This window comes from Simochromis diagramma, unplaced genomic scaffold (assembly GCF_900408965.1).
Source record: "Simochromis diagramma unplaced genomic scaffold, fSimDia1.1 OVJJ01000321.1, whole genome shotgun sequence".
NCBI lineage: Eukaryota > Metazoa > Chordata > Actinopteri > Cichliformes > Cichlidae > Simochromis > Simochromis diagramma.
In genome coordinates, this window is record NW_024386772.1 from 6,558,630 (window position 1) to 6,585,694 (window position 27,065).

A 27,065-nucleotide genomic window follows, 5' to 3' on the forward strand; every position below is an offset into this window, starting at 1 on the left:
CTGTATGTAATCACACTTACTATTTGTAACCACGCGTCTATGGCTGCACCATGGAGGCGCATAGAATTAAACAGCAGCTCTGACACACACACACACACACACACACACACACACACACACACACACACACACACACACACACACACACACACACACACTCAAGACGCAAAATCCGAGCAGCAGAATGAAGTGCTGCTCTTGCTTTTACTCCAGAACAGAGAACATTTTAAGCTAATGTATATTTGGGTTTTGAATAAGCTTCCGCCCGTGGCCGTCAGTCTTGATTTAGACTAAATGAATCCCGGTAGAGTTGTAAAAAAATAAAAATGCCCCAATCATGCGCCTCAGACGCATGGAAAGGCGTGCCTCAGAATGCGCTTAAATTTAAGTCTGTGCAGCGGTGAAGGACACAGTTCGCTTTGGATTTACACCTAGCGAGTTCCTCCAGAACACAAGCTGATGACGATTTGGATATGATTTTATTTCGCTGACATTCTCATATTCACACAGCGACATTTTTGCTGATTTGAGCCGTATTTGCACCTGGAGGACGGAGGAATTGTGCCACATTGGAGCTTTCCGGTGCGCGTCAGCGAGCGACACAAAAGACTACCCACACGCAAGGTTCAGCCGTTTCCTGAATACCCATCCTCACGTGGCATAAATGAGATATTAACAGCTGGTGAATTTATAACCTGTTCTCACAGATCCTAATAAACCCAGAAACGTGTTTTGTGGAGTCGGTGGCCCTGAGGCGCGCACAAATCCCTCTGATGTGGATCTGTCACACTTTGTCAGTCTTTTAAATGGCTAAAGCCGGAAATCTTCTTCCGACTGGACTCTATTTGAGGAGTTAAAACTTTTACTGTTTGTGTCTCGAACGACGCTTCCCACTTCTACACCAATTATGACCGAAAACAATGAGATGGAGTGCGACTCGGAGCTCCAGCGCTCTCCAAGCAATATGCCCATCCAACCAGTGACTTCCAAGGCAAGTACCTAAATTTGGAGTTTGGTTCTTTTTCAGATGCCATACAGATCATAACATACACGTATTTGTGCCTAACGAATCGAAAAAGAACAGTATCAGTAGATATAAGTGAGTGACTTTGCTGAGTAGTTAAATGCACACACTGAACTATTAATAAGAAGACTTATTTTATTCATTTTAAGTGTATTCTTCTCCTTTGATGGTTTTCTCCACCTGCATTTCCACCGTTTATGTAATACTAATAACAACACAATTGCGGTAGTATTCATCACGACTGCGTCACTATAGATGTAACCTCACACGTAAGGTGTGATGTCATACTGTCTCCCCGTGTCTCTCTTTCTGTCAAAATCCATTAGAAGCAGGCGCACACAAAAGGGTTCAAGTGTGTGTTTTTAATGACTATCAGGCAGCAAAACAAACATGTAATAATGGAAGTGTTTAATGCTTTTGTCCATTTGTTATTTTAATTTGCTTCTTTTTTGATGAGCTACAGTTTTTTTTGCGGACATTTCAGCACTCACGCTGTTTCTTCTATGCTGGTAGCAAGTTTATATTGCAATAAATAAGACGCTGCATTTGCTTATGTGAATTTTGTGTCTGTCATATACACAGCTACGAGTGTGCATGTCTAAGATACAAATGCCCTTTCAGAGTGTCTTTATGAATCCATTTAATTTGTTCACTCAGCTATATAAACAAAGATTTGGGGCTGCCCTCCAAGCTGTGGAAGCTTTCCCGATGTCTGCTTCTTAATGGAAGGACACATAAGACCAACCAGCTTGATACAACTTTCCTTAAGTCAAATCTACCCTATGACTCTTTATGCCACCCACACACAAACACATGCACGCTGCTGACATGTTTGGAGGAAAGTGACACTCCGTGCAGCACAGTCACATACTTCACCAGCCTCAGACTGCCTCTGTGCTTCATCTAAATGTTTGATGTCCTCTTTGAAAGCATACAAGTTGACGTTGTTACAAGCAATTTTAACACCACTTACTCCAGGCGTTCTACTCCAGCTCTCCTCTTCTCACCAGCTGCTACTGGTGAAAACTGGGCGTGAGCCTGTTCCAAGCTGGACTGATTGGTATTCAAATGATTCACTGGTTCGCTCTGGCTTCATCGTGTCACAGCCCTCTATAATAAAAAAAAAACCCATCAGTTTGATCATCTGCCTTTGGTCTTTCAATCTATTGAGTTCTCTGTGTGGGATAGATTCAAAATTAACCATCAACCTTTATGCTAGAGGAACTCATCCTTTTGAATGAATTAAATACCTGGCCATTGAAGTGTCAAAGTAAAAATGCAGAGTTTTTGTCAGCTTGGCTCTGGAGGCCGTTCCTCACATAAAAATACACAGCTACAGGGTGACATTTTTGAAGGAATCTAATCAGACACATTGTCATGTGTCCGTGATGGTTTTTATTAGACAACAATGACAGGGAGGAAACGAAAGAGGTAACAGATGCTCCCCAAAATCCACCAGCAGCAAATTCCCCCAAAGATGGATATCGTAAATCAAGAACAGAGGAAAACAGTGCCAGAAGATTATGAGAAGAGGAAGCGCAGTCTCTCTTTCCAGCTCCCAACAATAATCTGTAGTGTATTGCCAAGCCTGGCAGAAATGTGAGTGGTGGAGCCAATTAGATGCCCGAGTAGCAGTCATCAGCCTATAGTGTTGCTCTTTTTGTGCTGAGCAGTTTGATCTCTCTGGGCTGTTGATGCTTTGGGAGCTTTTTTTGTGATGGAGGTGCACAGGTAAACATCTTCTCTCCTGGATGAGCACACAGGATGATGTCTGAGCGCAGAGATATAAAGGCGTAAACATGTTTTTGGTTGATATACTTGTTTGTCAGCTTGCCCGCTGAGTAATGACAACTCCCACAATCCATCCGTGTGTCCACTTTGCATTCTTCATTAAACCCTCTTAAATGGATGTGAGCGCACAACACATACGCAGCTGACTGAGAGATGAAAGGTGACTGGCATTCCCTACAGTGAAGCTGAACTGTCTCAGTTTCAAAGCTAAGTTACAATTAATCTTAAAGAGCTTACATTCAAATTTATCTTTTTGTAATGGATGGCTTTCTTTTTACGTTGACACATCCAAAAAACTTTTTTTTTTTCTTTTGGCTATTCAGGAAAAGGCAGTTTAACAAGGCTGAGCTGTATCACCTTGTTTTCACTTTGTCCAAAACATCAACTGGGAACAGACAACCAGGAAGTGTGCTTTAAATAGTAGCCTATTATGTGTTCTTTTACTAAAATAGTCTTGATTAAATAATCTTGGTCTCGATTAAATTACAACCAGTTAGTTGTAATATCAGAGTCGTCAGGATTGTAATTAAAGCAGTATTTAAAACCAAAATAATAATAAAAGAAAGAAAGAAATAGAGCCTCCAGTCTAGCTAGTGGTTGTGTAAAAACTGGTACACTCAAAAAGGTGATGCAAGTGTGCACGTTAAGCACTATTTACTAAATTCAGCAGTGGTACTGAAGCAGCACTAAACAGAAGTGCAGTAGGATCTATTAATGGTGCTACTACATTATTAGTCACCAATTTATCCTGATGGAAAAAATTTAAGTTGTGCCAAATTTCAATCCATAAAACAACTATTGAGACATTTAACTGAAATTACCACCCAAACCGCAAACTTCATGGTCAGACTAAAAGAAAATGGATTAGGGTTTTTACCCCAGGTGGTAATGAACACCTCTGTAATGTAGATGGTTCTAAGAAAAAGCACCGTCTTTATCGACATCTCTTTTAATTCATTTAAGGATAAAGGAGTGGTTGCTGTGAAGACAGCATCGAAGACATCGAAGACAGCATCGAATGGGAGAGAACATTTCACTGCATCACTTTTGATGGATACAGCAGTCATCATTTGTCATAAAGCAAGCAGGTTTTATCATGTGCACCTGCTCATGTTCACACAGGCCATAGTCATTACTGCCATTCAGGTTGAACTCTTCCTAATCATCTAGCAGGTGCATGATTTCAGGTGTTTTCGCTATATTTCGGATGTACAAACATCTTTAAAATGACGCTCACACTTTTGGCTTTTTCTTCAGATGAAGGGGGTATGACACAGATCAGATAGATGTGAGCAGGTAAGTAAGTCAAATCAGGAAGCTGAAGTGGGCCAAGGTCTTTTTTAATCAGTGTAACACCTTCACTGCTGTGATGTTTATTAATGTGACACTACAAGGAAAAGTGTGAGATGCTGAAATACTGGACACTAGAAATCTACAGGAGCACAAAAGATACTCCACACTGCTATTCCACAGAGATCATCTCTGCTGTTAAACAGTCCTTGAAAGTGATTGTGTGTGTGTGTGCGTGTGTGTGTGTGTGTGTGTGTGTGTGTGTGCGTGTAAATGATTGACGGTGTGTACATGCATGTGTGATAGTAGCAGAACGTAGGAGGCAGCCTGTGATTATGCATCTTTTCTCATGCACTGAGAGCAGGAATTTGCCAGGATGTCATGCATAATAAGAAATTTTGACCAACCCGAGAAATGTTGGGACATGAAACCACTCCACATGTGCTCCTTGTAATCATAAATACAGCTGCTCGCTCATATTTTTATTCTATGTGATTCTTTTTCCCGCTGTTGTGTTTCACTTTAATAAAATCTTCGCGTTTGTTCGGTTACAACTGTCGGAGAAGAGTTGAAGCCACACAGTGAAAATAATTATATGCTGAAATCCATGTACCTGGTATTTGATGGTGACAGTTTCCTCTGAAATGACATATTCTGCTGATGACCTAGAATTGGAGGGAGCCAGGAGACTGTGTCTTTCAGAGCGCAGTTATAACTCGGTTATCCTTCTTAAGGCTGAAATATCCTCACTTAGAACAAGGTCAGTCACCATGATGTGCATCACTGCAAAAAAAAAGAAAAGAAATGTACCTCGTTTTTTATAGCGCAACTAGCTGGAGTGATTAAAGTGGAAATTCAAGGGTAGACAAATTAAAATATTGATTTCAGGTCATATAGACTTGAATACTGGTTTTGACTTGAGGCATAGATCAGTTGCAGTAACTGTTTTTTCCAATCTGTGCAGCACGTTCTCTTTACTACTGCTGATGGCAGAGCAGAAAATTGGCACACTTCAGGAGTGATGGGGAAGAAAGGGAATAAGTAAAAAAAAATAGCCCCCCCACCCTTGCACACCTATAGAGTTTTGACTTATAGTAATCCTACTGGTGTTACATTTCTAAACACTGAAAACATGTGATGCAGGCCCCACCCAGACCATCTCACCAAATTCCAGAGTGCCTATATTATCCTCATATTCCCAGTGGGACAAAGGCTTTGTTGTTGAGTCTTGACCTCTGGGCAGACTGGAGCATCCCATAAATATCTCAGACTGGCCCCATTAAATTTTGATGGCGGTATTCGAGTGACATAAAAGTCTTATCATTGAATTATGACTAGTCAATCCTCGCTGTTCCGCTGTGGAGAATTGATTTTGTACATTTATGCTGGCAACATGTGAGAAAGGCAGAGGTCTGTTGTAATACGGATCGAAGATGTGAAAATTGTGGGCTTTTACAGGTCTGCTGAGACAGCTCGTCAGTCTGCTTTGCAGCAGTGAGATAGGAGCTGCTCAAAGAAGACTGACTCTGCAGATGTGTGTAAATCTGTGCAATATTTTGCATTTTGCATCACATTATTAGTCATGTATGAGTCACAAAAAAAGTTGAGGGAGGAACATTAGCAGGCAAGACTTGATCCAAATGCGTCTTTTTAAGCTGAAACGGGTTGAGTATTACTTGGAGAAGTGCAGTTGGGGAAGAAGTGACAGAAGACTGAGGCAGGTCCCGTTGCAGGTCACAGGGATTTTCATAAAAGGAATAATCAATAAATAATCAGCTATAAATCTGGGACTAAAGTGTGGCATATATCGCTTCTGACTCATCGATATCAGCATCTCACCTCATGTGCGGTGGTGCACATGAATGTGCAGTGAAGCCCCACATCATACTTGATGTCACATCGGCCTTGAGTCAGAAGGATTATTCTTTCAGATAATGTTCAAATGGAAGAAAACGGGAATGCTTTTCAGACCCGCACACTGACAGATGATTAGATTAGCTGTAATTGAGACATGTGCTCTATAGCTGGAGCTGTTATGCCAGCACTCAGCCACTCTGATTGAAAGAGCTCTGCTCAAGGCTGTGATGCTGCACATAAAATATGAAGTCAAAACAACTTTGTACTGTTAACATCATTAAAAATATATTCCACCCCGTTATATAGTTTATAAGTCGTAATGTTTCATGAATCATTTTGCTTACATTAGTAAGTCATTATTGAGAAAATATTACCAGGTTGCAAACATGTGGGTTTTGCTGTACCTGCTTCAACACCAAATTTATTTTACCCCTCATTAAAAAAATGAATTACTAATGCAATTCGAAACAGATCATTAGATGTTAATCATTATTTATTTGGTAAGCATAAATTAGATGCTTGTTCATCCTTACATGACAACTTTTTTAACATTTTTAATCTGACTAGAATAAGATCACACGCAACAAAGCAAAAGGCATCTCTGGCTTTAGACCTCTCTGCAATAAATCATTACTTGTTATTAATCTCTGGCTCTCTTCCACACCATGTCTCTTGTCTTGTCTTCCTCCCCTCACCCCAACTGGTCGGGGCAGATGGCCACCTCTGCCTAAGCCTGGTTCTGCCAGAGGTTACTTCCTGTTAAAAGGGAGGTTTTCCTTTCCAGTGTCACCAAAGTGCTTGCTCATAGAGGGTGATATGATTGTTGGGTTTTTTTCCCTCTATGTACTATTAGAGGGTCTACTTTACAATATAAATGTAAGCAGCTGAGGCAGCTGATGTTGTGATTTGGCGCTGTATAAATAAAATTGAATTGAATTGAATCTCCCAAACTGAAAGTTTTAAGTCATGCATTAGGATCACTGTGGTGCATAGTTCAGTGAAACCCAGAAAACACATGGACATATCCAACGCACTAATTGCCTGCATCCAGGCTACCCGCCTGTGAACATGCATCTATAAGCATCATAGAAGGCATGCTGCACATTTCCTGCAGCTAACAACACTTGTGTGTCAAGAAGCTGCCATAAATAGGTGAACGAACACTTGCAGCGATTCAGCTTACAATAAGAAACCCTAAATCCCCAACCAGAAGCTAAGAAATGCAAATCCTGCAAAATGTCCTTGCCCAGATTATATGTATTTAACGAAGCAGTTGGTTACAAAGCGGCGTACTTTATTTCAAAGTTCTAAAAAATAAAGATAAGAATAACACCCTTCGGTGCTCAGAGATGTCTAACAGAGATATAATGAATTGTAGTAGTCCACAGCATACCTAATCTTCATCAATGTAATCTAATGAAGGGAAATAATTTCACAAATAGAGGAAGCATATGGAGTGTGCAAATGTACATTCAGTTACACTCCTACAGTTTTGTTTCTTTTGCGCTGCATCGATGTGTTCCTCACACACACAGACACACAGTCAAATAGACAAACTGTCTTCATAGCTTATTCCCAGACTCACAGAGCTGTAAACAACATGTCCCTGTTAAGTGATTATGTTTGGTGCTGAGCAGAATGAGCACAGACAGACAGAGCATGTGCGCAGAGTGTATGTAGCCTGCTGATGATCTGTCTCCTCGTCTGTCTGTGTTCATCCGTTCTTTCCTTGCGACGTGACCACACCCTCACACAGCGTTACCCCCTTCCATCGCATGTCATTGTAACAAATGTCTGCCTGTCCCCTGGGAAACTAGCATCATCAACCGTACATAGAGCTGGAGGCAAATGTCAGGAACCATTCATTTATCCAGTCAATCAATGTTAGGCATTCTGTAGATAACTGATGTGATGCCTGTTGATGTGATGTTTTATCATTTGACTCTTAAGATTTTGAAATGCACTGAACTTAAAGAACTGGTTTGGTTATTACACCTAATGTAACAGTGTTCCTGCAAAAGCTGTTAAAAAGTTAACTGGTAACCGGCCAGAAAAATGATTGGGTATAAAAAGGAGCGTCCAGGATGAGTCTCTCAGAAGCAAAGATGGGCAGAGGTTCATGACTCAGGCAAAGGCTGTGTGGGCAGAGAAATCCACAAATCCAAGTTAACACTCTACCATACAAAGAATAAATTGTAAATATGATCCAGGAATGCTGCAACCATCTCTGGGGAATTTAAGCTATACTGAGGCAAAAAAAGAAACCTGTCTTCTTGTGTGACCAGTCAAAATGTGATATTCTTTTTGGAAATAAAAGACACTTCTCCAACTTAGTGAGGAGAGGTACCATCCAGCACATATGGTGTTGACAGCACACTATAAAGAACTGAACTCTGTAATTTTCCTGTCTATGCTTTCTGGCGGCCTTTCAAACATGTCTTGGGACACTGGCTGCTTTTTTACTCACTTTTTGCCCAGTGGTAGTACCTGACCATTTTCATAGGAGTGTTTTTTACTTGTTAAGCCATTTAACACTGAACTATGAATCATTCAAGCACAAACTCAAGGTATGAACCAGTGTTGTCTAGACATAACAGACAACTTAGCAATGAACTAATTTTAAATTGTATCTTTAGGCACTTTGTTACTATCAGCCTATTACAAAACACAAAACAAGTGTAATTTTATTCCATTTCTTTATTTGAGTCCATGAAAAATGCTAAAAATGACACAGTTTGACAAACATAAAGTTGTATTTTTCTAACAACAAGGTGATTTCCAAACAGCGATTAGCCAAAATTTGAAATATTTCTGCTTCCTGTGTAGATTGTCCTTAAAAAAACCTGAGAAAGCATGACAAGAAAAAAAGAAAAAATGTCAGTTCTGAAAGCTTTCTACAGAAGATGAACACAAAGTCCTGAAGAAAGCAAAGACCTGACAGAGTACCTGAGAGATGCATCCAATGCACACTGCCAATGCAGTAAAACTATACTTGGACAGAAAAACAAACATTGGAGCACCACTAGTCATGGATTGGCCTCCCCAGAACCTGGATATTAACATTACTGAAACAGAGTGGGATCATCTTGAGTGAGAATGGAACCAAAGGCAGCCAACATCCAAAGAAGAGCTTCAAACGTCCTTAAAAAAGCCCAGAGAAACATTTCCTGAAAAATACTTAAAGAAATGACAAGAAAACTAGTGTAAGAGAGCTCGGACCATACCACATACTGACTTTCAAGCTTGTTATAATATTAAAGCATCTGGATTTGTCTCTTATACTGCATTGGCATGTATTTTTCATGAATGTTTGCAGATATTTGCAGATATGAATTGCCACACTTATTTCTCATTTTCCTAATCTTCCTAATCAACTTTCTTTATCTTTTGTACAGAACTTCAGAAGATCTGTACTGATATGGGTTTCCATTAGCTTCGATGGCATGGGCAACTTGCACGTCTACAGGGGGACCTTGCTGCATATTGATGCTTAATAATACAATATGTACAGGCTTTAAAGCAGCTATTCTTACAATCCAGACAATGCTCTTTTCAGGGTAGTCCTTGCTTTTTTCATGATGCCAAACTACACGTTGTACATAAAGCACCATTATTCTGTAATAAAAGTCTGGGTGCTGCATAATAACCCTTTACCTGTGTGTATTCACACATGTTGTTGGTGTGTGAGTTGAACCACTTGTGCTCACTGCAACCGTGTGCCCTCTTTAGTGGAGCCGGCGCTCACTTTAAGGGCCCTGGTGATGGGTTGTTGATAGATGATCGGGCTGAATAAACTCTTGTTTCGTTTTATCACAAGAGTCCTTCTGTCACTACCACTAAGCGAGTACAATTTATACGCATAAGAAAAAGCTTATCTTGTTCAACCAAAAGCACAAGCACCCCTTTAAAAATATGAATTCGATCTCGCTGAAGAGGACAGGCAGCTCTTTTATTAATGTGTTGTTTCCTTATGAGGTGATATTGCTTTACATGAGTCAACTTCTTTCCCTAAGGTGTACTGATCTGAACAGAGTGTGATGTTTATGGATTCCGGGATATTGCCTGTGCTGTCTTGAGGGCACATTGGACATTTGTTATTGCTTCTTGCTTATCTCGTGTTTATTTTTAATGCATTATCTTTGTCCCCATGTCTGTCGATGTGTGTCCGTGGGTGCAGCTCCAGAGACTAAAACGCTCATTGTCCTTCAAGACCATGATGCGCAGTAAGAGCGTGGAGAACTTCTTCCAAAGGTCCTACAGCGATGCCCGCCTGCCCCAGGATTTCATCACTGAACCGCCGCCTCCATCCCCCCCTCTGATGCCTGGCTCCCCACTTGTTGGTGACCGGTCACCATCAATTTCACCATCTCGCAGTCCCAACCCCTCCATCTCCTCCCACTCGCCCTCACTCAGCCTTTCTCCATCACTCCCCGCCAAGCCTCCCCGACCCCAGATTACCCACTGTTTCCAGGACCACATCTTTCGAAAGCCCACCAACTGCCAGCATTGCAAGCACATGATAGTAGGTAAGGTGCCTGATATTCTCACTGGACATGGTCTTTGGTGATACACTTACTCATGAAAACTAAAGACTGAAGAGTTTAGATGAAAAACTTTGAATTTTGTGTAAAATTATTATTCAGGACCTATGATTTATCACCACTGTGCTATAATGTGATTTTAAATTTCCTGTAAAGATGAGAGAGTTGGTCATATGAACAAGCAAGCAAATTTGGACAAGTAATTGGTCTTACTTCTTTTTTTTCCAAATCTAGTTGGAAGTAGGCAAGTGGGCAAGTGCATCTGGACAATTGTGGAACTTTCCATTCACCATTAAATTTACTTCACTTAAATCCATGCAGACCCTTGCATATTTGAAAGCACAGAGACTATAAATGTGGTGTCAGTCTTCTCATACAGCTCCATATCAGACAGAAAACGAGCATATTTAAGGTGCTCAATTACCTCAAGTGGTACAAATAAACAAAATAATAATGATTTCCTGAGAAAAGTGAAGTTTTTAAATCTCACCTCACTGCTTCCTTCTTTTTTCTCTCCTCGATTTAAGTCATTCAATTAGATCTGGACTTTGCTATAGCTCTAGTGCAGATGTGCGACTGCTTTTGTTCACCTCTAAGTGCTACTAGCTTCTAGTATTTCTGCTAAATCTACTTCCTGTCACTGTGATTGATTACAGTCTCCAACCTGCTCCCCCGTGTTTGCTCCTGTGCAGTTTTTTGAAAATTTATTTTTGCATCCTTAGTGGGTTTATTTATGCAACGCATCACTTCGCTCTAGATTTATCTCTGCAGTCCCGAAACAAAGTGTAGCCTCTTTCTCATAAGCTGTTAAACTAATTTTATTTCTCTCTCTAAAACCACTATTTTTCTTGAGCAACCCAATTTATTTGATTGTTGTTTCTGCTCTAATACAGACCTGTCGATATAATCCCCATCTGTGACAAATTCAGAAATCAGTGATCTTTGTTTTCTAGGATAATAAGGACTCAACTCCTTAATCCCTAAAACATGAAAAGAGGATTTCTAAACATATAACAAATGGGAAGAAAACAACTGGAGTCTCAGGAGACTTTAGCTCTCAAACACTTAAAAATACAAACGTAAATGACTCAATGCCAAATCGATTATAATTGAAATATGTCCAGCTGCTTTCCAATCTCTTTAAGTTGTTTTGCAAGAAGAGCTGTTCATTATGAAGCTGTTAGTGTGAGCTCTGTTTGCAGTGCCAGTCTGATAAAACTGGGACAGGGTTTGATTTCATTCTCCACCTGAACAGAGAAAAACCTGCACATATGATCTAAGGGCCACTTTGTTCTGTTAGCACTTTCTGCCGAGTGCACATCTGTCGCCTGCTGATTTTTTTTTTTCTTTTTGTGACTGCTTCAATGTCAGTGTCCCCTGCTTTCATTCTCTCATCTTTATCCCACTCTGCAGGAAACTCCAAACAAGCTCTACGGTGTAAAACGTGCAAGATGGCTGCTCACCTGTGGTGCACCTCAGAACTATCGCAGCAGCCGTGTCATGGGAAGGTGCGAAATACACACACCAAGAGTTTGATGTTGCCCTCATTTATAGCACTGAGAGTTTCTCTCAGCGTAGTCACTAACTGCACACTTTGGTCTGCTCAACTCTTTTAAACTGATTCTGTTCCCTGATTTAGCACTCTTCAGTGGAAAGTGATTGTTGCTTTCATGTTTTTCCATTGCACTTCATGCCAGGCTATTGCTATGATAAACCATCTTCTTCTGTGAAATGAATAGGAAACATAAAAAAGTAGCATTGGCTTTGTTTGTGTCTGGATTGCAAGAATAGAATGGCTACTTATTACTTCTCGTGTTCATTTTTGGCAAGAAAGCAAATATTTCAGTGATTCATTGAAATAAACGTGTTAACATACAGCCAAATGACACACCGACATGAGACTCTGTGTAGTCCTGTGTAAAACTAAGTGTATTTAATTAACTGATAATCACCATAAAGCAGTTTAAAAGAAGTCTTGGCAGTTTGCTGGTCTGGAACATTCAGGTGGGTTTAAAACAAAGCTGCAATTTTTCAATGAGTGCAAATCCGGCAAATTCATTCCAAGAGAAATTTAAAAAATCGGGAAAAAAAACAAGCACTACATCTCAGACTCTACAGGCCTCAGTTAGCACATTAAATGTTCAACTCCATGACAGTATAATTAGAAAAAGACTGAACAAGTATGGCTTCTTTGGAAGATTGCCACAATAAAGCCTATTCTCTCTAAAATCAACATGGCAGAGTGGCTTATATTTGATATATTGGATATATCAGCACAAACCCACTATCAAGCATGGTGGTGAACAGCTTGTTTTGTAGCCATTGAAGCCACCTGGGCACCTTGCAGTTATTGACTCAACCATGAACTCGCGCGTATATCAGAGTGTTCCAGAGTCAAACGTGAGGCCACTTGTCTGACTGAAATTAGGTCACGCAACAGAGCAATGATCCCAAGCACAGCAGCAAATCTACAACAGAAATGCTGAAAAAGAAAAGAATGAAAGCATTCCAGTGGCCCATTCACAGCCCAGACCTTAAGGGAACCATAAGAAAGCTGTGCGCAAACAAATGCCCGCAAACCTCAATGAACTGAAGCAACACTGTAAAGAAGAGTGAGACAAAATTCTCCACATGGATGCGAGATACTAATAGAGTCATATGGAAAACAATTACTTCAAGTTATTGCTGCTTAAGGTGGTTCCACAAGCAATTGAATCATGGGCTCTACTTAGTTTTTCACAGGCCTGCATAGAGGCCCAGAGGGGCAATGAAACAACCTCCATATATGCAGTTTATTGCATCTCCTCATTTCTCTTAATCTATACTACAAAGCAGGAGAGTGCAAAGCTAGAGTGATCCGTAGGACTACAAGAGTCCCGTTAACTGGAAATATGCAAGGTGTTCATGCCGTGGACCCCATTAACATAGAAGACATTTAGGGAAGGCCTTATTTTTCGAGTCATGTTGCAACATACTCGCACATTTGCAACAAAGAAGTGACTAAATGTGTAAATTGTTAAGAGGTTGACATTTTATTTTCTGATTTGTTATCTGATGTTCAGTTTCACAACTCCAATCATTGTTTTGTCATATTACCAACACAGTTAGGATTACAAGCATGAATTGAAAACCTGACCACAAAACCCTGTGCACTCTGCAATTAATTTAATTTTTTTAATAGAATAGCTTTAGGTACAGCGTTAATGGGAAAGAAAGAAAAAAAACCCCACAGATGAATCAGTATTGTATCACATCAAACACATTTAGGTTATTACATCAACACACAGACTCACACGTATAAACACTGAAACACTCTTGACCTGCAGGCAGTCATTTTTGCTCACCATATGTGCAGTTTCAGTTAAATTGCTGAAAAAACACAGATGCATATGGCAGAAGGAAAAGTGCTGTTTTGAAGCTGTGAAGTGCTGATGCTACTGAAATAAAACAATTAATCATTGCACCATCCTTTTAGGGCCATCATTAGCCATGTTTAATTTTCTTTACTACTGCTTACATAAAGAGTATTTCGCACACTTGCGGCGTAACGGTTAGATGTTACAATGTGGATTTTTTTTTTTGTTATCATGAAAAATGTAATATTATGACTGTTTGAAGGACAATGGTAGAAGGTGAGTATGATTCACTAGGCAGAAAATTGGGAGTGATTTCAGACACAGCTTTTGTGTTTATCCTCTAGTGTAAAGCAGAGGACATTAGCATGCAGCAGGAGGCGAGACCTTCTGAGAGCCACTTGGAAAATTTTAAGAGCGCTGTGCTGAAGAGAGCTCAGTGCAGTTTGACAGCAGTGCACAAACAGAGAGGGGGAAAGGTAGGGGAATGATGAGGGCAGCAAAAGCTAAAATATCATCAGAGCACAATCTGGGTGTGTTTGTGGAGAACAAAGGTAGCCACTTATTGCCTTTGATCCGCTGAGTGTTTCTCTCTTCAACATAATATGACAAAGTGAGTGGCTCATTTGCAAGTCAAGGAAAAGACAAACCGATATCTCAGCTGAAACTCTCACTGTGCTTAATTCGGTGTGAAATTGCAGTCGTGCTGACACATACACACGGAGAATCACATGTCCATGTCTGTGTCTAAGTCATGCGGCCACGAGTAGTGGTTGAGTGAATTTATTGTTCATGATTAGCAGCAGAGAGAGCTCATACGTGGCTTTGCTTGTTTTGTTCTTTCCTGGAGCAAGTGAGCCCAGTTAATTGTTTCACTTACATTTTGTACGTGTTCTGTATGAATGCTCAAATAGCACTACAAAGAGATATATGTTGAGCTATGTGTTGAGTCTATAAACAAGAAGTTATGGCAGCTGATAAAACCCCTTGTGCTCTGTTCTCCCCTCCATTAGTCGGGAGCATTCAAGCGAAACTTCAGCTCGCCGATGCTCGTCAATGACCAGTTGGCTGTCGTCAAGGAAGTTCAGCCAAGCCAAGGTGAGCGCAGTCCGAGTGTGCATGTGGTTGTATGAGTGAATCCGCTGGTTGGGTTTGCTTGTGTCCCTGTGCTTTTGTTTCGTGACGTTGCTCTTGTCCAGCCTTTTGGGTTTTACTTTTCGATTTTTCTATTTTTTTTTTTTTTTTTTGCACTTTTGCTTGTAATGTAATAAAAAACAGAAATGTCTTCACCTCACCTGGCAACGGACGAATGTGAAGTGGAAAAAGATAAAGAGAAGGAGACAAATTCAGTTTCACTTGGAGGTGATGGACCGTCTCTACGCTGAAAGTATGTGAATAAATATTTATAAGTTCTAATGTTTATGTTTTTATATCTCTGTTTATGAGTTGTGCTGTATATCCTTGGACTGGTGAAGAGGATTAATTTATTAGATAGGCACCACAGTTGCATGTTTAGAAATTCATAAACATTGAAATGCTGCCCACTTTTTTGATTGATAGTAACCCCAAATTCACGAACATCCACCTTATTTCATTCAGCAAATGCTGGGAATACATTTCAAAGAAAATTATATTTTTAATCAGTTTTCAGGTCAGTGTTTGTCCGCTCAAGGCCAAATCATAGTGGTACGAGTTGCTTTTACAACCACTGGACCAAAGTGCTTAAATTTGTTCTTCCTTTTATTGTCACCGCTGAAATGCAGCTTCATTTTTCTTTGTCATACCTTTGGAAGAACACCTTTGAACGTGACACAGTCATCTGCCGTAATGCATGACTCACATCAGGGTCGGCGCCCCATGCTGTCACTTGCTTGTAGTACTCATGAGTCAGGGTACAATGAACCTACAACTCCATCATCACCTCGAGCTCAGCACCATGATGCCTGGGACTTTGCCAGGGCCAGCTGAGAGTGCAACCTGCCAAGCTCACAATCACACATTACACAGTGTGCTCATAATTATGCTAACAAAAGGCTTGGTAAAATGTTTACACACATTCATATCAGACAACAGTTTTCATTTTGTATTTACTCACAGACCCCCTTAATTTCCCATCAAGTACCTCCTGGCCGCAATTTACTGTTCTCATATTAAACCTCATTTATGAGTCTGCTAGTTGCGGGAACTTAACGGTCTACGTTGCAGTCTTGCAGTGATGATTCATATGTGATGAATGTGAAAAGGATTTCTCTGTTTAAATGTTAAGGTTAAATCTGCCAAAGAGAACCTGATACTGATGATATTCTCGGGTCAGAATGTTATCAGTTAACTGATAATTAACAACATTATAATAAAAACAGACCTGAAGCTACTTTACATAAAAACTCTCCTTCCAGTCTCAAAAGGAACCTTAAGGATCTAAAAAAAAAATAATTATTTATATGGAGCAGTGGAGTGTAGAGTCTCTAAGCTTGGCTTCCCATCCCATCATTTACTCATCTGCAATTAACTTCTCTCTGCAGAAATACCTTCTTCAGTGAGTGTAATGAGCTTTATCGACTCTAAATACCTGACTTAATCATACTAAATAACACATTGCTGCACAATTTCTTCTGTATACAGAAGAAATGACTTTAGCATGAAACTGCAGGTGATTTCAACTTCATTCTGCACAGGCACACGCACACTGAGACACATCTGGCCCTGCAGCAAAATCCCTCTACCCTCCTTCTGTTGAGCTGGATGGGGAAAGAGCTGAAAAATCTAATTCCCAACTTCAGAAATAGTGTGATAGCACCCAAGCACTGCCGTCTACATGAAATGCAGCAGCGAAGACTTTCAGAAGATTTCCATATTTTATATTTCGTCTCTTATTCCCTTTCTACTCTTTCTACAGTTTCACATCTGTTAAAGCTATTAAACTAAGACACATCTCTTGCCACTAAGTTAAATAAATCAAAGCATGTTAATTCATTGGAATGTCTTCATTTTCTTTTGAATTTTTGGCTGCTGTCCTCGCAGATCTAAAGTAGGCCACTTTGGTTCAGGACTGACTGTGTTACAGCAGTTATATTTAAACCCCTTGGTTCCTCCAGATTGGCACAGGCACAATAGTCATGATGTACAGTGTAATCTCAGCGTGTAGCCCTGATTGTAGTGTGTCCGAAGTCTTTTAGTGAATAATTTACGTGTCTGTGTGTGGTTTCAGAGGCACCGCGGATGCGAGTAGACCCTGTGTATGCTGCCTTGCGCTACGGGACGTCCTTGGCACAGATGAGTCGCTCCAGTTTTGGCAGTTTGTCAGAATCACCAACGCGCAGCTTGGTATGACATCATAGGCCTGTGGGTGGGGGTAGAGGACAGTTCAGTCCCGTGTGTTTGACACAATAAACAACACTGGTCCGTTAGCCAACTTACTTATTATATTAAGAGAACTGACAGTGACATTCCCTTGTTAAGCCATATTTTGTAAAGGGTGCATATGGTTTTTTATTGAATTATTAAGAGTTAATACATTTAAGAATGCTTTAGATTCAGATTTATTAGGTATTATCAGAACAGCCATTAAATTGGAAGAAAATCTTTAACATAACAATATTCTTGTCTTCTTAGCTACCTTTTTTAGTCATAATATAAACATGGAGACTAATTCAAAAAGCTCTCCGAATCCTCTGAAAAACAGCTGCAAGCCATCTAAATCAAACTTGTAAACCCTGAATAAATGTTGCGATATCGGAAAGTAACAGTTCAGCTACAAATATTTGAGACTGATCTGTGTACAGCTTATAAGCAGCAAATATGAAGCAACAGCCAAGAGATGTTTACTGCTGCTCAACATTGGACCAAACACCTCGCCTCACCAAAATGTTGCAAAATGTTGTCTGTTTATACACGTTTGAGACTGATAGAAAGCTTCTCATCTAACTTCTCCACTGAAAAGAATGTGCATGCTTGCTAAAATGTAAAATGTTCACATTTTGTGAACCGCAGGTATCTCTGAAACCTGTTGAATACATGAACTTCCAGCATACTGACTGACAACAAGGTCACCCACTATCAAATGCATCCTCTCTGGCCTCCTGGTGCTGATATTTTATTGCTTCCTCTCTATGTTCTTATTTGAGGGTGAGGGAGGAGAGGAGGGGCAACAGAGACAGTCCAGCATGGAGGAAGAATTAACTCAGGAGACAGGGGGTAAAGACGTCTCTGTGTCTGTGCCTTGATGTATGTGGATATGCACATGCGCTGCATGCCCTTGCCTATGTGTGTCTATGCAGATGTTGTGTCGCGCATAACTTTCTGTGCGTGAGAGAGAATTACTGTGGCTGCTTGTAAAAAATCAAAAACAAAAACAATAAAACGAGTGCTTATGTGTGTGATTAGCGACTTTTAAGACATTTTCTCGCTGATTCCAGATGATCCTATCCCCGAGCCAGAGATCGAAAAGGAGGTAGACGAGAGCAGCGAACAAACTCAGACTGCAGAGGAGAAGGTACCGCTCTGTCTAATCCACCTGTACATACTTTCATCCCTTGTTGCTCTATTCCTCAAGCGTGTATTTCTGTCTCACTGCTTCCCCTTCCTGCATCTCCCTGTAACCAGGTGCCCAAGCGCATTGAAGTCCACTCTATCCACACCTATGTAGCGCTCTACAAGTTTCTGCCTCAGGAACCAAATGACCTGGAACTACAGTGAGTAAAAGCAAAACAACCTGACTATGTGCAAGGATTTTTATAGCTATATGCGTGTGCATGTCCAGGAGTGCTTGTGTGCAATTGCTTTTTTTTAGCATTGCGTGTGCAAATATGGTCGGTTTTTGTTCGTGTTTTGCCCCGGCTGTTGTTCCTGCAGGATGAAAATGTCCCCACCATCTGCAAAGGACGGTGCCAGGGCGCCCTTAAGGACGACTAATTATAAACTCAAAGCCCATCACTGTCCCCACGCAGAACTAGTGACTGAGCTGTGTTCCCAGCAGGGAAGGGGATAAAGACACTGAACAACTGAGAGATGAAAGGGAGGACATGCATGAGAGGAAATGGCATAGAGCGGAAGATTATCAGAGAGAGAAAGAGAGAAAACAGATGGAGAAAGCAGAGCGCTGTTGTCAAAGTTAAAGCCCAAATACAAGAAAGTAAGATCAGACCATTGTGGATGGCAGAAGTCAAAACATGTACCATATTCCAGACAGGTCGATTTTAACAAACCAGTACATGGATATGAATTCTGCAAAAATTATTATCAGAAATTTGATAGTTTAATGACCTAAAAAAAAAGATAATTTTTATGTGGGCAGAATCTCAGTTATCTAATCAGTGTGTATTATATTTGTAGTGATGATGAGTATAGGTGGTTTGACTATAATGGCTCACAAACACACAGCTTACATGAGAATGAGTGGGTTTGGGGGGATTTACATTTATTTGGATTTGATTTGTAAGGACTGACAACCTGTCCATGATGTACCCCGCCACTTTCCCACTTTCAGCCAGGATGTGCTCCACCCCAGCTGGTTTCAACCATTTTAAGATAAGTGGTTAAGACAGATGAGGTCAGACAGTAGTCTCCACGGATTATGATGTTTACAGATGACATTGTGATCTGTAGTAAGAGTAGGGAGGAGGAGAAAGACAGAGGTAGAGAGGTAGAGATATGATCCGGAGATAAGGAAGACAGAATATCTGTGTGAATTAGAGGGAAGTAGTGAAGGTGGATGAGTTTAAATACCTAGAGTTAACCATCCAAAGTCATGGACAGTGGACAAGAGAGGTGAAAAAGAGAGTTCAAGAAGCGGGAGTGGGTGTAGACGAGTGTCAGGAGTGATTTGTGACAGACAGATAGCAGCAAGAGTGAACCTGTTGTGATGTATAGTTTTGAGAGAGAGAGAAAAAAAGCTGTAGGTGGCAAAGTTGAAGATAACATTTTTGTTTGGACTGAATGGAGGGAAAATTATCAGAGTATATCAGAGGGAACGCTCAGGTTGAGCAGTTTGGAGACAAGGTTGAGAGGATTTGAACAGAGATGAAAAACAGCATATTGGTTATACTGGACCAAGGATTTTGAATATGGAGCTGTCAGGCACGAGGGAAAGAGGAAGACTAAAGAGAAGGTTTATGGTTGTAGTGATGGAGAGATGGAGGCAGATGACCCGCTGTGGCATCTTCTCAAGGGAGAGGTTGAAAGAAAATGAAAAGATGGACAGAAATGGATGGAATTTAGATAACATTTGTACTTATTACAATGATAATACATATGTAGTGGCTTGCGTTTCATCTCTGAGTAGCTTTTTTCATAGATTTCTTTGAGACTGAATAGCAGCTAATCTCACCACTAGGCATTGTGAGGATTTTTACAAAGAAACCTATCTGCTCTTTCTGATGCCCTCCATATTGTCAGGAAATATTGTACATGTAAAATATAGTATTTAAAAATTGAAATAGCAACAGTAAAGGTATAAAAATACTAGCATTGTTAAGTTAGAACCACTATCCACTATCTATTACTACCAGGAAACTGCTAAAGTTGGCTAATTCTACTGTTAGAAATATACAATATAGATATAAATGCTTAGTTAGATACACAATATAGGGCACTGAAAACCTTTATAAAAGATGCATTTAAATATTTAACTGCGCTCCTTTGAGACGCTGCATGAGCAGAATTGTACCAGTCACCTAAGAAATATGACTCACATGGTAGTGTGTGTGTGTGTGTGCGCGTGTGTGTGTGTGTGTATACCATGATCATATAGGGCAGCTGTGAATGCAGACATCCGGGAGACAGAATGCACCGAAATGCAATTGGGACAGCTTCTCCCTGTATATCTAGGACAGTGGGCATACTGTGTATGTGTAGAGAAGTCTCATCAAAAATTGGTAGCATCATTAGTATGCAGGCCAGGCTGGCTGCAGATCAGGCCTAGCCTTCATTGCTGCAGCAGACACTATAGAGTTATATTTCATGTAGACCTCATGACTTTGTTTTCAGCTGTTCTGTCACCTCTACAGCGAGACACAAAGACTCACCCAAATTTTAACCTCCACAATGCTGCTACCACGGGTACACTACAGCTTTCTGTGGCAGTTAGATAACTGTAATATTTTGTGCTTGCAATCAGCTCTCCTTTCTTCCCCCCTACTCCGTTGCCTTTCCCATCATGTTTCCCTCTATTGTCTCCCTGTCTCTTTTTCTTCTCCACCCCAATTACCTCCCTTCTCATGCTCTTTTTTCCCATCTTCTCTCTTGTCTTATCTCTTTTAGTCCTGGTGATCGGGTGCAGGTCACTGACGACTCTAATGAGGAGTGGTGGAAGGTGGGTAATAAATCATTTGCAAACATCTGTGTGTGCTAGTTGGTGCATACCTGGTGATGTTGGTGTGTGCTGTGTTTTATTTTCCCCAAGTTCTCAGAAGTGTGTGTGTGTGTGTTTATGTGTGTGCACGTTCATTCATACTGCGCATGTGTTAAATTAGGTCTTTAAACCAAGCTTTTAATGCAAAACACCTGCTCCATTTTTGCCTGTCACAAACATGTAAGGAGCCACAGACAAAAATAGAACATAATTTCCTCTGAAAATTACCAAAAGAGTTTAACATAATGAACTTGGCTACTGTTGCAGCCGCGTAGAGGCCCTTATTGAGTCTGTAATGAGCTTCACTAACTCCCAATGGAAATAAATGTGCATTTGTGTGTGCGCCCGTGTGTTTCAGTTCACGAAGAAGGAAAACGCATCCAGAGTGCAGATTTAGCGTACACTCTGTGAGCATAGTTTTCGCTTGAACTTACGTAACCCAAAGCGGAGCAGAACATCAACATATTCATTCCAAGAAACCTTTAAATTATGTATAATCTGTGAATCATCTGTTCATTACTAATGTATAGTTTGTGAATCACTTCAATAAACACATCAACACCTGAGGCAGAGGGTGTTAAACTGTGAAACATTGCTGCATAATGAGGTATACCCAGTTATCACTGGCAAGAAAGGGATGAAATCTGTTGTTTATGTGTGCGCACCTGGAAAACAAATGTTTCATCTTTTTTATACAAACAGCAAAAATGGGATGATTTGCCACTACATGAGGTAAAATTTTAATTTAGAAAGTGTTGTTTCTCTCATTTCTGTTTATGATGGTATAACAATAAAGGTGCCTGCTCAATTATACTACTAAATAACTAAAAGTTCATTTGGGCTTTGCTGTTATGAGATGGAAGCGGTAGATATAAAAGTGTTCAGTTCTTATCAGTCAGTCTTCACTGATAAACTGTTTAAAACTAGTATGAATGAATATTTGGTGCCAAATTACTCATTTTGGGGGACTTTACTTTAAAAAGGCTTTAACAATATACTGTCTGCCTTCTACTGGATAGTTACTGCAGTGAATAATGCGTTTCTGGCAACAGTTTTTTGGCAACAAAGATGTTACTTTGTTTCAAGAAGACAAGAAAAACAACTAAGGATATTGCTGAAACTAATAAAAGTGGGTTGAGAACTGTCCAATGCATTATTAAAACCAACTATCATCCAAGGAAGAGATGTGGTTGGAAAAAAACCTTGAACGATCGTGGTCAGAGGTCACTTAGACGTTTGGTGAACTCAAATAAAGATCAACAGTACATCTCATGGCTATATTTAATAGCAAAAGTAATTGCAATTCCACATGCATAATACGAAGAGAATTCAAGGGATTGGCACTAAATAGCAGCCCTAGGAAAACCGCTTACCAGAGCTAATCAGGAAAAAAAAGGCTTCAATTTGCTAGAGAATAAAAAGATTGAGTTCAGCAATGGAAAAGGGTCATGTGGTTTGACTTCAGGTTGACCCTGTTCCAGACTGATGGGTGCATCAAGGTAATAAGAGAGGTGGATGTAGTGATGCATCCATCATGTATAGTGTCTACCAGACAAGCCTGTTAGGTCAGCATTAATAGCTAGGGTTGCTTCAGTTGGTCAGGTCTAGGTACAGCAGTTTTAAGTGTCCAGAAGGTCAGCTGACTCCCTGAATATACTGAACGAGCAGGTATTTCAATGGATTTTTCCATGTGATGAACTACAGGGGCCTATTCCAAGATTATAAGGCCAGGATTCATGGGATTCCAACTGTGAAAACGCATGGATTTTCACACATGGATTGGTCACCAAAGAGACCAGACTTTAACCCCACGGAGCATGTTTGGGATGTTCTGGAGAATACTTTAGACAGAAATCCAACTCTCCCGTCATCAATACACGGTTCTGGATGGAAATAGATATTGTGACACTGCATGGCTTTATTAAAATGATGCCAGAGTGAATACGTGCTGTCATCTCTATATCTGTGGGTAGTCTGTGTATTTATTTTTAATATTTATATAGAGACGTATAATTATATGTACTGTAAATATCATACATTCTATATCTGCATTACTGTTTGTTTTGGGGGGGTTTTTGCACGACACTATCACAGATTCCTTGTTTTTTACAAAGTGATTCTAATTCTGATCAAAGCTAAAGCTAAATGTGGTTCAATGACATATTAGAGCATTAGACTTTGGGGGTTTTTGGCCAGGCAGTTTATTATATAGAGCAGGGGTAGGGAACGTTAGTCCTCGAGAGCCGGTGTCCTGCAGGTTTTAGATCTCACCCTGGGTCACCACACCTGAATCAAATGATTAGTTCATTACCAGCCTCTGGAGAACTTCAAGACATGTTGAGGAGCTAATTTAGCCATTTAAATTAGCTGTGTTGGATCAAGGACACATCTAAAACCTGCAGGACACCGGCTTTTGAGGCCTGGAGTTCGAGACCCCTGATATAGAGATTTCCAACAATCCTCTTTTAAGATTGAACTTGACAACAGTGGAGCAGAAAAACTCCAGATTTTCCATCAGAAAAAGAATCAAGTTGGATTGTCAGCTAACAATTTGGGTTGAGTGCAGTCTGGTGGGCCAGTAAGCGCAGATCAGGCTATCATTGCGCAATCTCATTAACTAGATCTAAAGAATCTGTGACAGCTATCTTGGCATCCAGATGCAGTTTAAATGCTGACTGAACTGTTTTGGTTTATTCCTCAGGGTAAATGTGGGGACAAAGTTGGTTTTTTCCCTGCCAACTTTGTGCAAAGGGTCCGACCCGGAGAGAGAGTGTGGCGGGTTATTCAGGGTAATCCCGGCAACCGAGAGAGAGGACACATGGCTGTGAGGGAATCCCAGGTATACTAATGGTGGAATACTGGTTTGAGACTTAATTTATTTTTGTTGATAGCTTCACTGTTTTTTCATTGTAACCATTAAAAGGCTATAATGGCAACCCAGCATACACTGATGATAGGATTCCAATTCTCAATTCATGAAACCTGTCCTGTGAAGGGTTTCAGGGGACTGAAGCCAAATCCAGTACACGCTGTGTGAGAAGTGGGGTGCATCCTGGTTAGAGAGCGATCAAAGGATTGGCACCAGCATTATCTATGTCTGTTTGTCTTTGCTATGAATAAGGCTCATCATTTCCAGATTGTATAGACCATTAGAAAGAAAACCCACATTGTTTTTTGACCTTCAGGGTCACATTCAATCAGTTTTCATCCACTGATTTTTATTCATATACACACAAAGAGAAAATTCATAGTGCTTAGTCACAAGTAAAAAACCTGTAGGCAGTTTACACAATAACTTTCAGATTTTTTTAAGGTCTGTTATTATTCGTTCTTTTAAAAACAGTTTTTATATTGGTAAAAATAATCTTTTATTCTAGTTTCCTCTTAGAAAACAAAGCATCTTATTTTCTGTTTCCTGCTTTTAGATTTGTGTGGGGAAACGAGAAGAGGGTGAGGTGTTTCTAAAGCTGAGCAGTGGAAAGAAGAAAGGGCTGGTCCCAGCTGATTCCATAGAGGAGATTTGAACCTTTGTGCACAGACCACCATCTTTCCACATCTACTTTCCCCAGGGATGCACCCATTTTAAAACTACCCCTCTTCTGCCTCATTCCCCTGGCTAAACAACTGCTCCAGCTTCTCCAACTGGTCAGCCAAACACAGAAAAACTAAAAACATAATACACACTTCTGCAAGGATCTGGAACCACAGCCCCTCATAAACACATGGTTTCCAGCTCAGCTGGTTGATTGTAAGCCTTTAATGGAGGGGGCAGTTATGCAATTGCCCTGCTCTAGTTCTCTTGTAGGTTTATCTTTTCAAAGCCAATAAATCGATGTTTAGTAGACAAGGGTGGTCAAAAATGCTTTAAAATGTCTGCTGGATGCCAGCTCAGATTTAGTTTTTCCTCATCAAAAAGACGTCTACCAGCGTGGGAGGAGGCTGAATCCTGTCATGGGAACATGATGCTTCTATCAGTGTCCTTTTCTTGTTTCTACCCACTCCGTGTGTCTCATTCCTATCTGCTAATTTCAGGGTCTCTGCCCTGGGGACTGATATCAGCTTCGTGTAGACTGCTACAACAATAGGCACTTGCCAAGAACAACCACTGCCAGCTATGGAAAGCTACTGCCATTTAGACAGACGGCAGGATAAGATGAAAGGAATACACCAGATCTGAAAATTGTCTGTAGTTTCTGGCTGAGTTACGACTGCACTCAATGATTTGAGCGTGCAAAAAGAAGAGGTTTTTCACACAAAAATCAAAAACTGATTCTTTTCATTATGAAATGACAATTAAAGTATGCTATAAAAATTATCCAGCATCTTTTAATTTCTGGTATGAAAGTCTGTCAAACCCTGTGAACATCACTATCTACCCAAAGACTCAGAGTTTACCTTTTTGACTATCCTTAAAACAAAAACATGAACTCCCAGGAATTGCCTGAAAATTGTTCCTTTCTTTTAAGTAAAATTTTATAGATTATTATGTCTGTCCACTTTTGAGACACAGCTGTATTTGTCTACCGTCCTTATTCTGTTGTGTTACTATTTTACAAACAGATGAGGTAAAAGAAATCAAAGCTAAAAGGGAGGCAAATCTCTTTAGGAAGACTAGGGGGGTTGTTTGGGAGCTTGTCGTGAGCACTGAGGAAGAAAAATGTCAACATCTACCAAGTTTAGAAGTTACAAGTGGCAGAAGGTGTTCTGCTGTTTTTCGCATGAAAGACCTCGGTGGGCATAAACCCGCCGGTTTCTGCAGGGACCTGCTGAAGAGCCTCAGTGGGATGTTGCAAGCATTGCCCAGAATTTTAACATGTTCACTAGAGCTTGAAACAAGAGGAACAAAACTGTAGGCAGTCTGCCTGAAAAACAACAGCACAATGGGGTTCCTTCTGACCATGACAAGGAGTTTCACTGACAGCTTAGAGGGACACAGGAAAACAGGAGGAGTAGGAGGCTGTGCAGTGAAAGGGATGACACGAGTGCTGAACCGTTATGAGTCAGTGTACATGCAGGTAGTGTTGTACCCATGGGTGCACGAGTCATCATTGATCAAATGTCAGCCTGTCATCTCCATCTTCCACTCCCCGTTTGGCCTCCTTTGTCCTTATATTATTGATGTGACTGGTCAGTTCTGACGTAAAGTCAAGCCATTTTTTAATACCAGTACATTTTGGATTGCTTAGAATTCTACGCACTAAGTCATTATTTATTTAAAATCTTCTTCTTTTTTTAAAAAGTCCTTGTCCCTGAGTTTGCATGTGGAAAATCAGGAATGTGAAAGAAATCTAGAACTGAAGGACAGATTGCATCATTTGAATAATAAATTAAAACGCATTTTAGTTCACCCATCCTTTTCAGAGCACAAGGATCTAGCTGATTCCTTTTAGTCTGCATTTTTTGTGGAAGCCTTTAGAAGCTGTGATTTTTTCCTTTAAAAGCTTCTCTTGTCATCACGGGAGTAGCACTTTATTTTGAGTCATTTGAATAAGCTGTAATTTTGTAGATGTGTCTCCTTGATAGTAATACTGTAGATGTTGTATTTAAAAATACTTCAACTGCAACTTCAATTCACCATGAAGTACTTCAGCTGGTGGACTTACGGTTTGTCTTTGTTGGCAGAGAGACAGCAGCATAAACAATACCACACTCCTGAAAACATATTCCAGGGGGAATATGTTGTCACAGCATAACTGGAAGTTTGATTTTACTCATCTAAAAATGTGCTATCATGAATTGTGTCTAATTTCACGTAGCATCTACTGTTTACACCTTAAAGACTTCAAAATGTTAAGTATGTGTTTGGATGTTTCCCAGATTCGTTGGTTGGCCGCGTACCTCAATAAAACATCTTTACAAAA

The 27,065-nt window shown here is 40.3% G+C and overlaps 1 protein-coding gene across 2 annotated transcripts; it reads left to right on the forward strand.

The window, feature by feature from the left end:
* The first annotated feature begins 383 nt into the window (after window positions 1-383).
* On the forward strand, window positions 384-27,065 carry LOC120742285 (SH3 and cysteine-rich domain-containing protein 2-like). 2 transcript variants are annotated; one of them, XM_040045534.1, is made up of 11 exons: window positions 384-991; window positions 10,140-10,488; window positions 11,917-12,011; window positions 14,870-14,954; window positions 17,065-17,180; window positions 17,981-18,050; window positions 18,272-18,348; window positions 18,459-18,547; window positions 21,114-21,165; window positions 23,906-24,043; window positions 24,630-27,065. In XM_040045534.1, the coding sequence occupies exons 1-11, from the start codon at window positions 908-910 to the stop codon at window positions 24,726-24,728; spliced, it is 1,254 nt and encodes a 417-aa protein (XP_039901468.1). In that variant the 5' UTR covers window positions 384-907; the 3' UTR covers window positions 24,729-27,065. The 2 variants fall into 2 exon arrangements, with proteins under 2 accessions (XP_039901468.1, XP_039901477.1); XM_040045543.1 differs by lacking the exons at window positions 17,065-17,180; window positions 17,981-18,050.

Bases quoted from the DNA above. Each gene is read 5' to 3' on its own strand.
- LOC120742285 (XM_040045534.1), top strand. From the start codon at position 908: ATGACCGAAAACAATGAGATGGAGTGCGACTCGGAGCTCCAGCGCTCT. The intron at 17,181-17,980 runs GTATGACATCAT...TTCTTATTTGAG, and splicing joins AATCACCAACGCGCAGCTTG to GGTGAGGGAGGAGAGGAGGG. The intron at 18,051-18,271 runs GTAAAGACGTCT...CGCTGATTCCAG, and splicing joins ATTAACTCAGGAGACAGGGG to ATGATCCTATCCCCGAGCCA.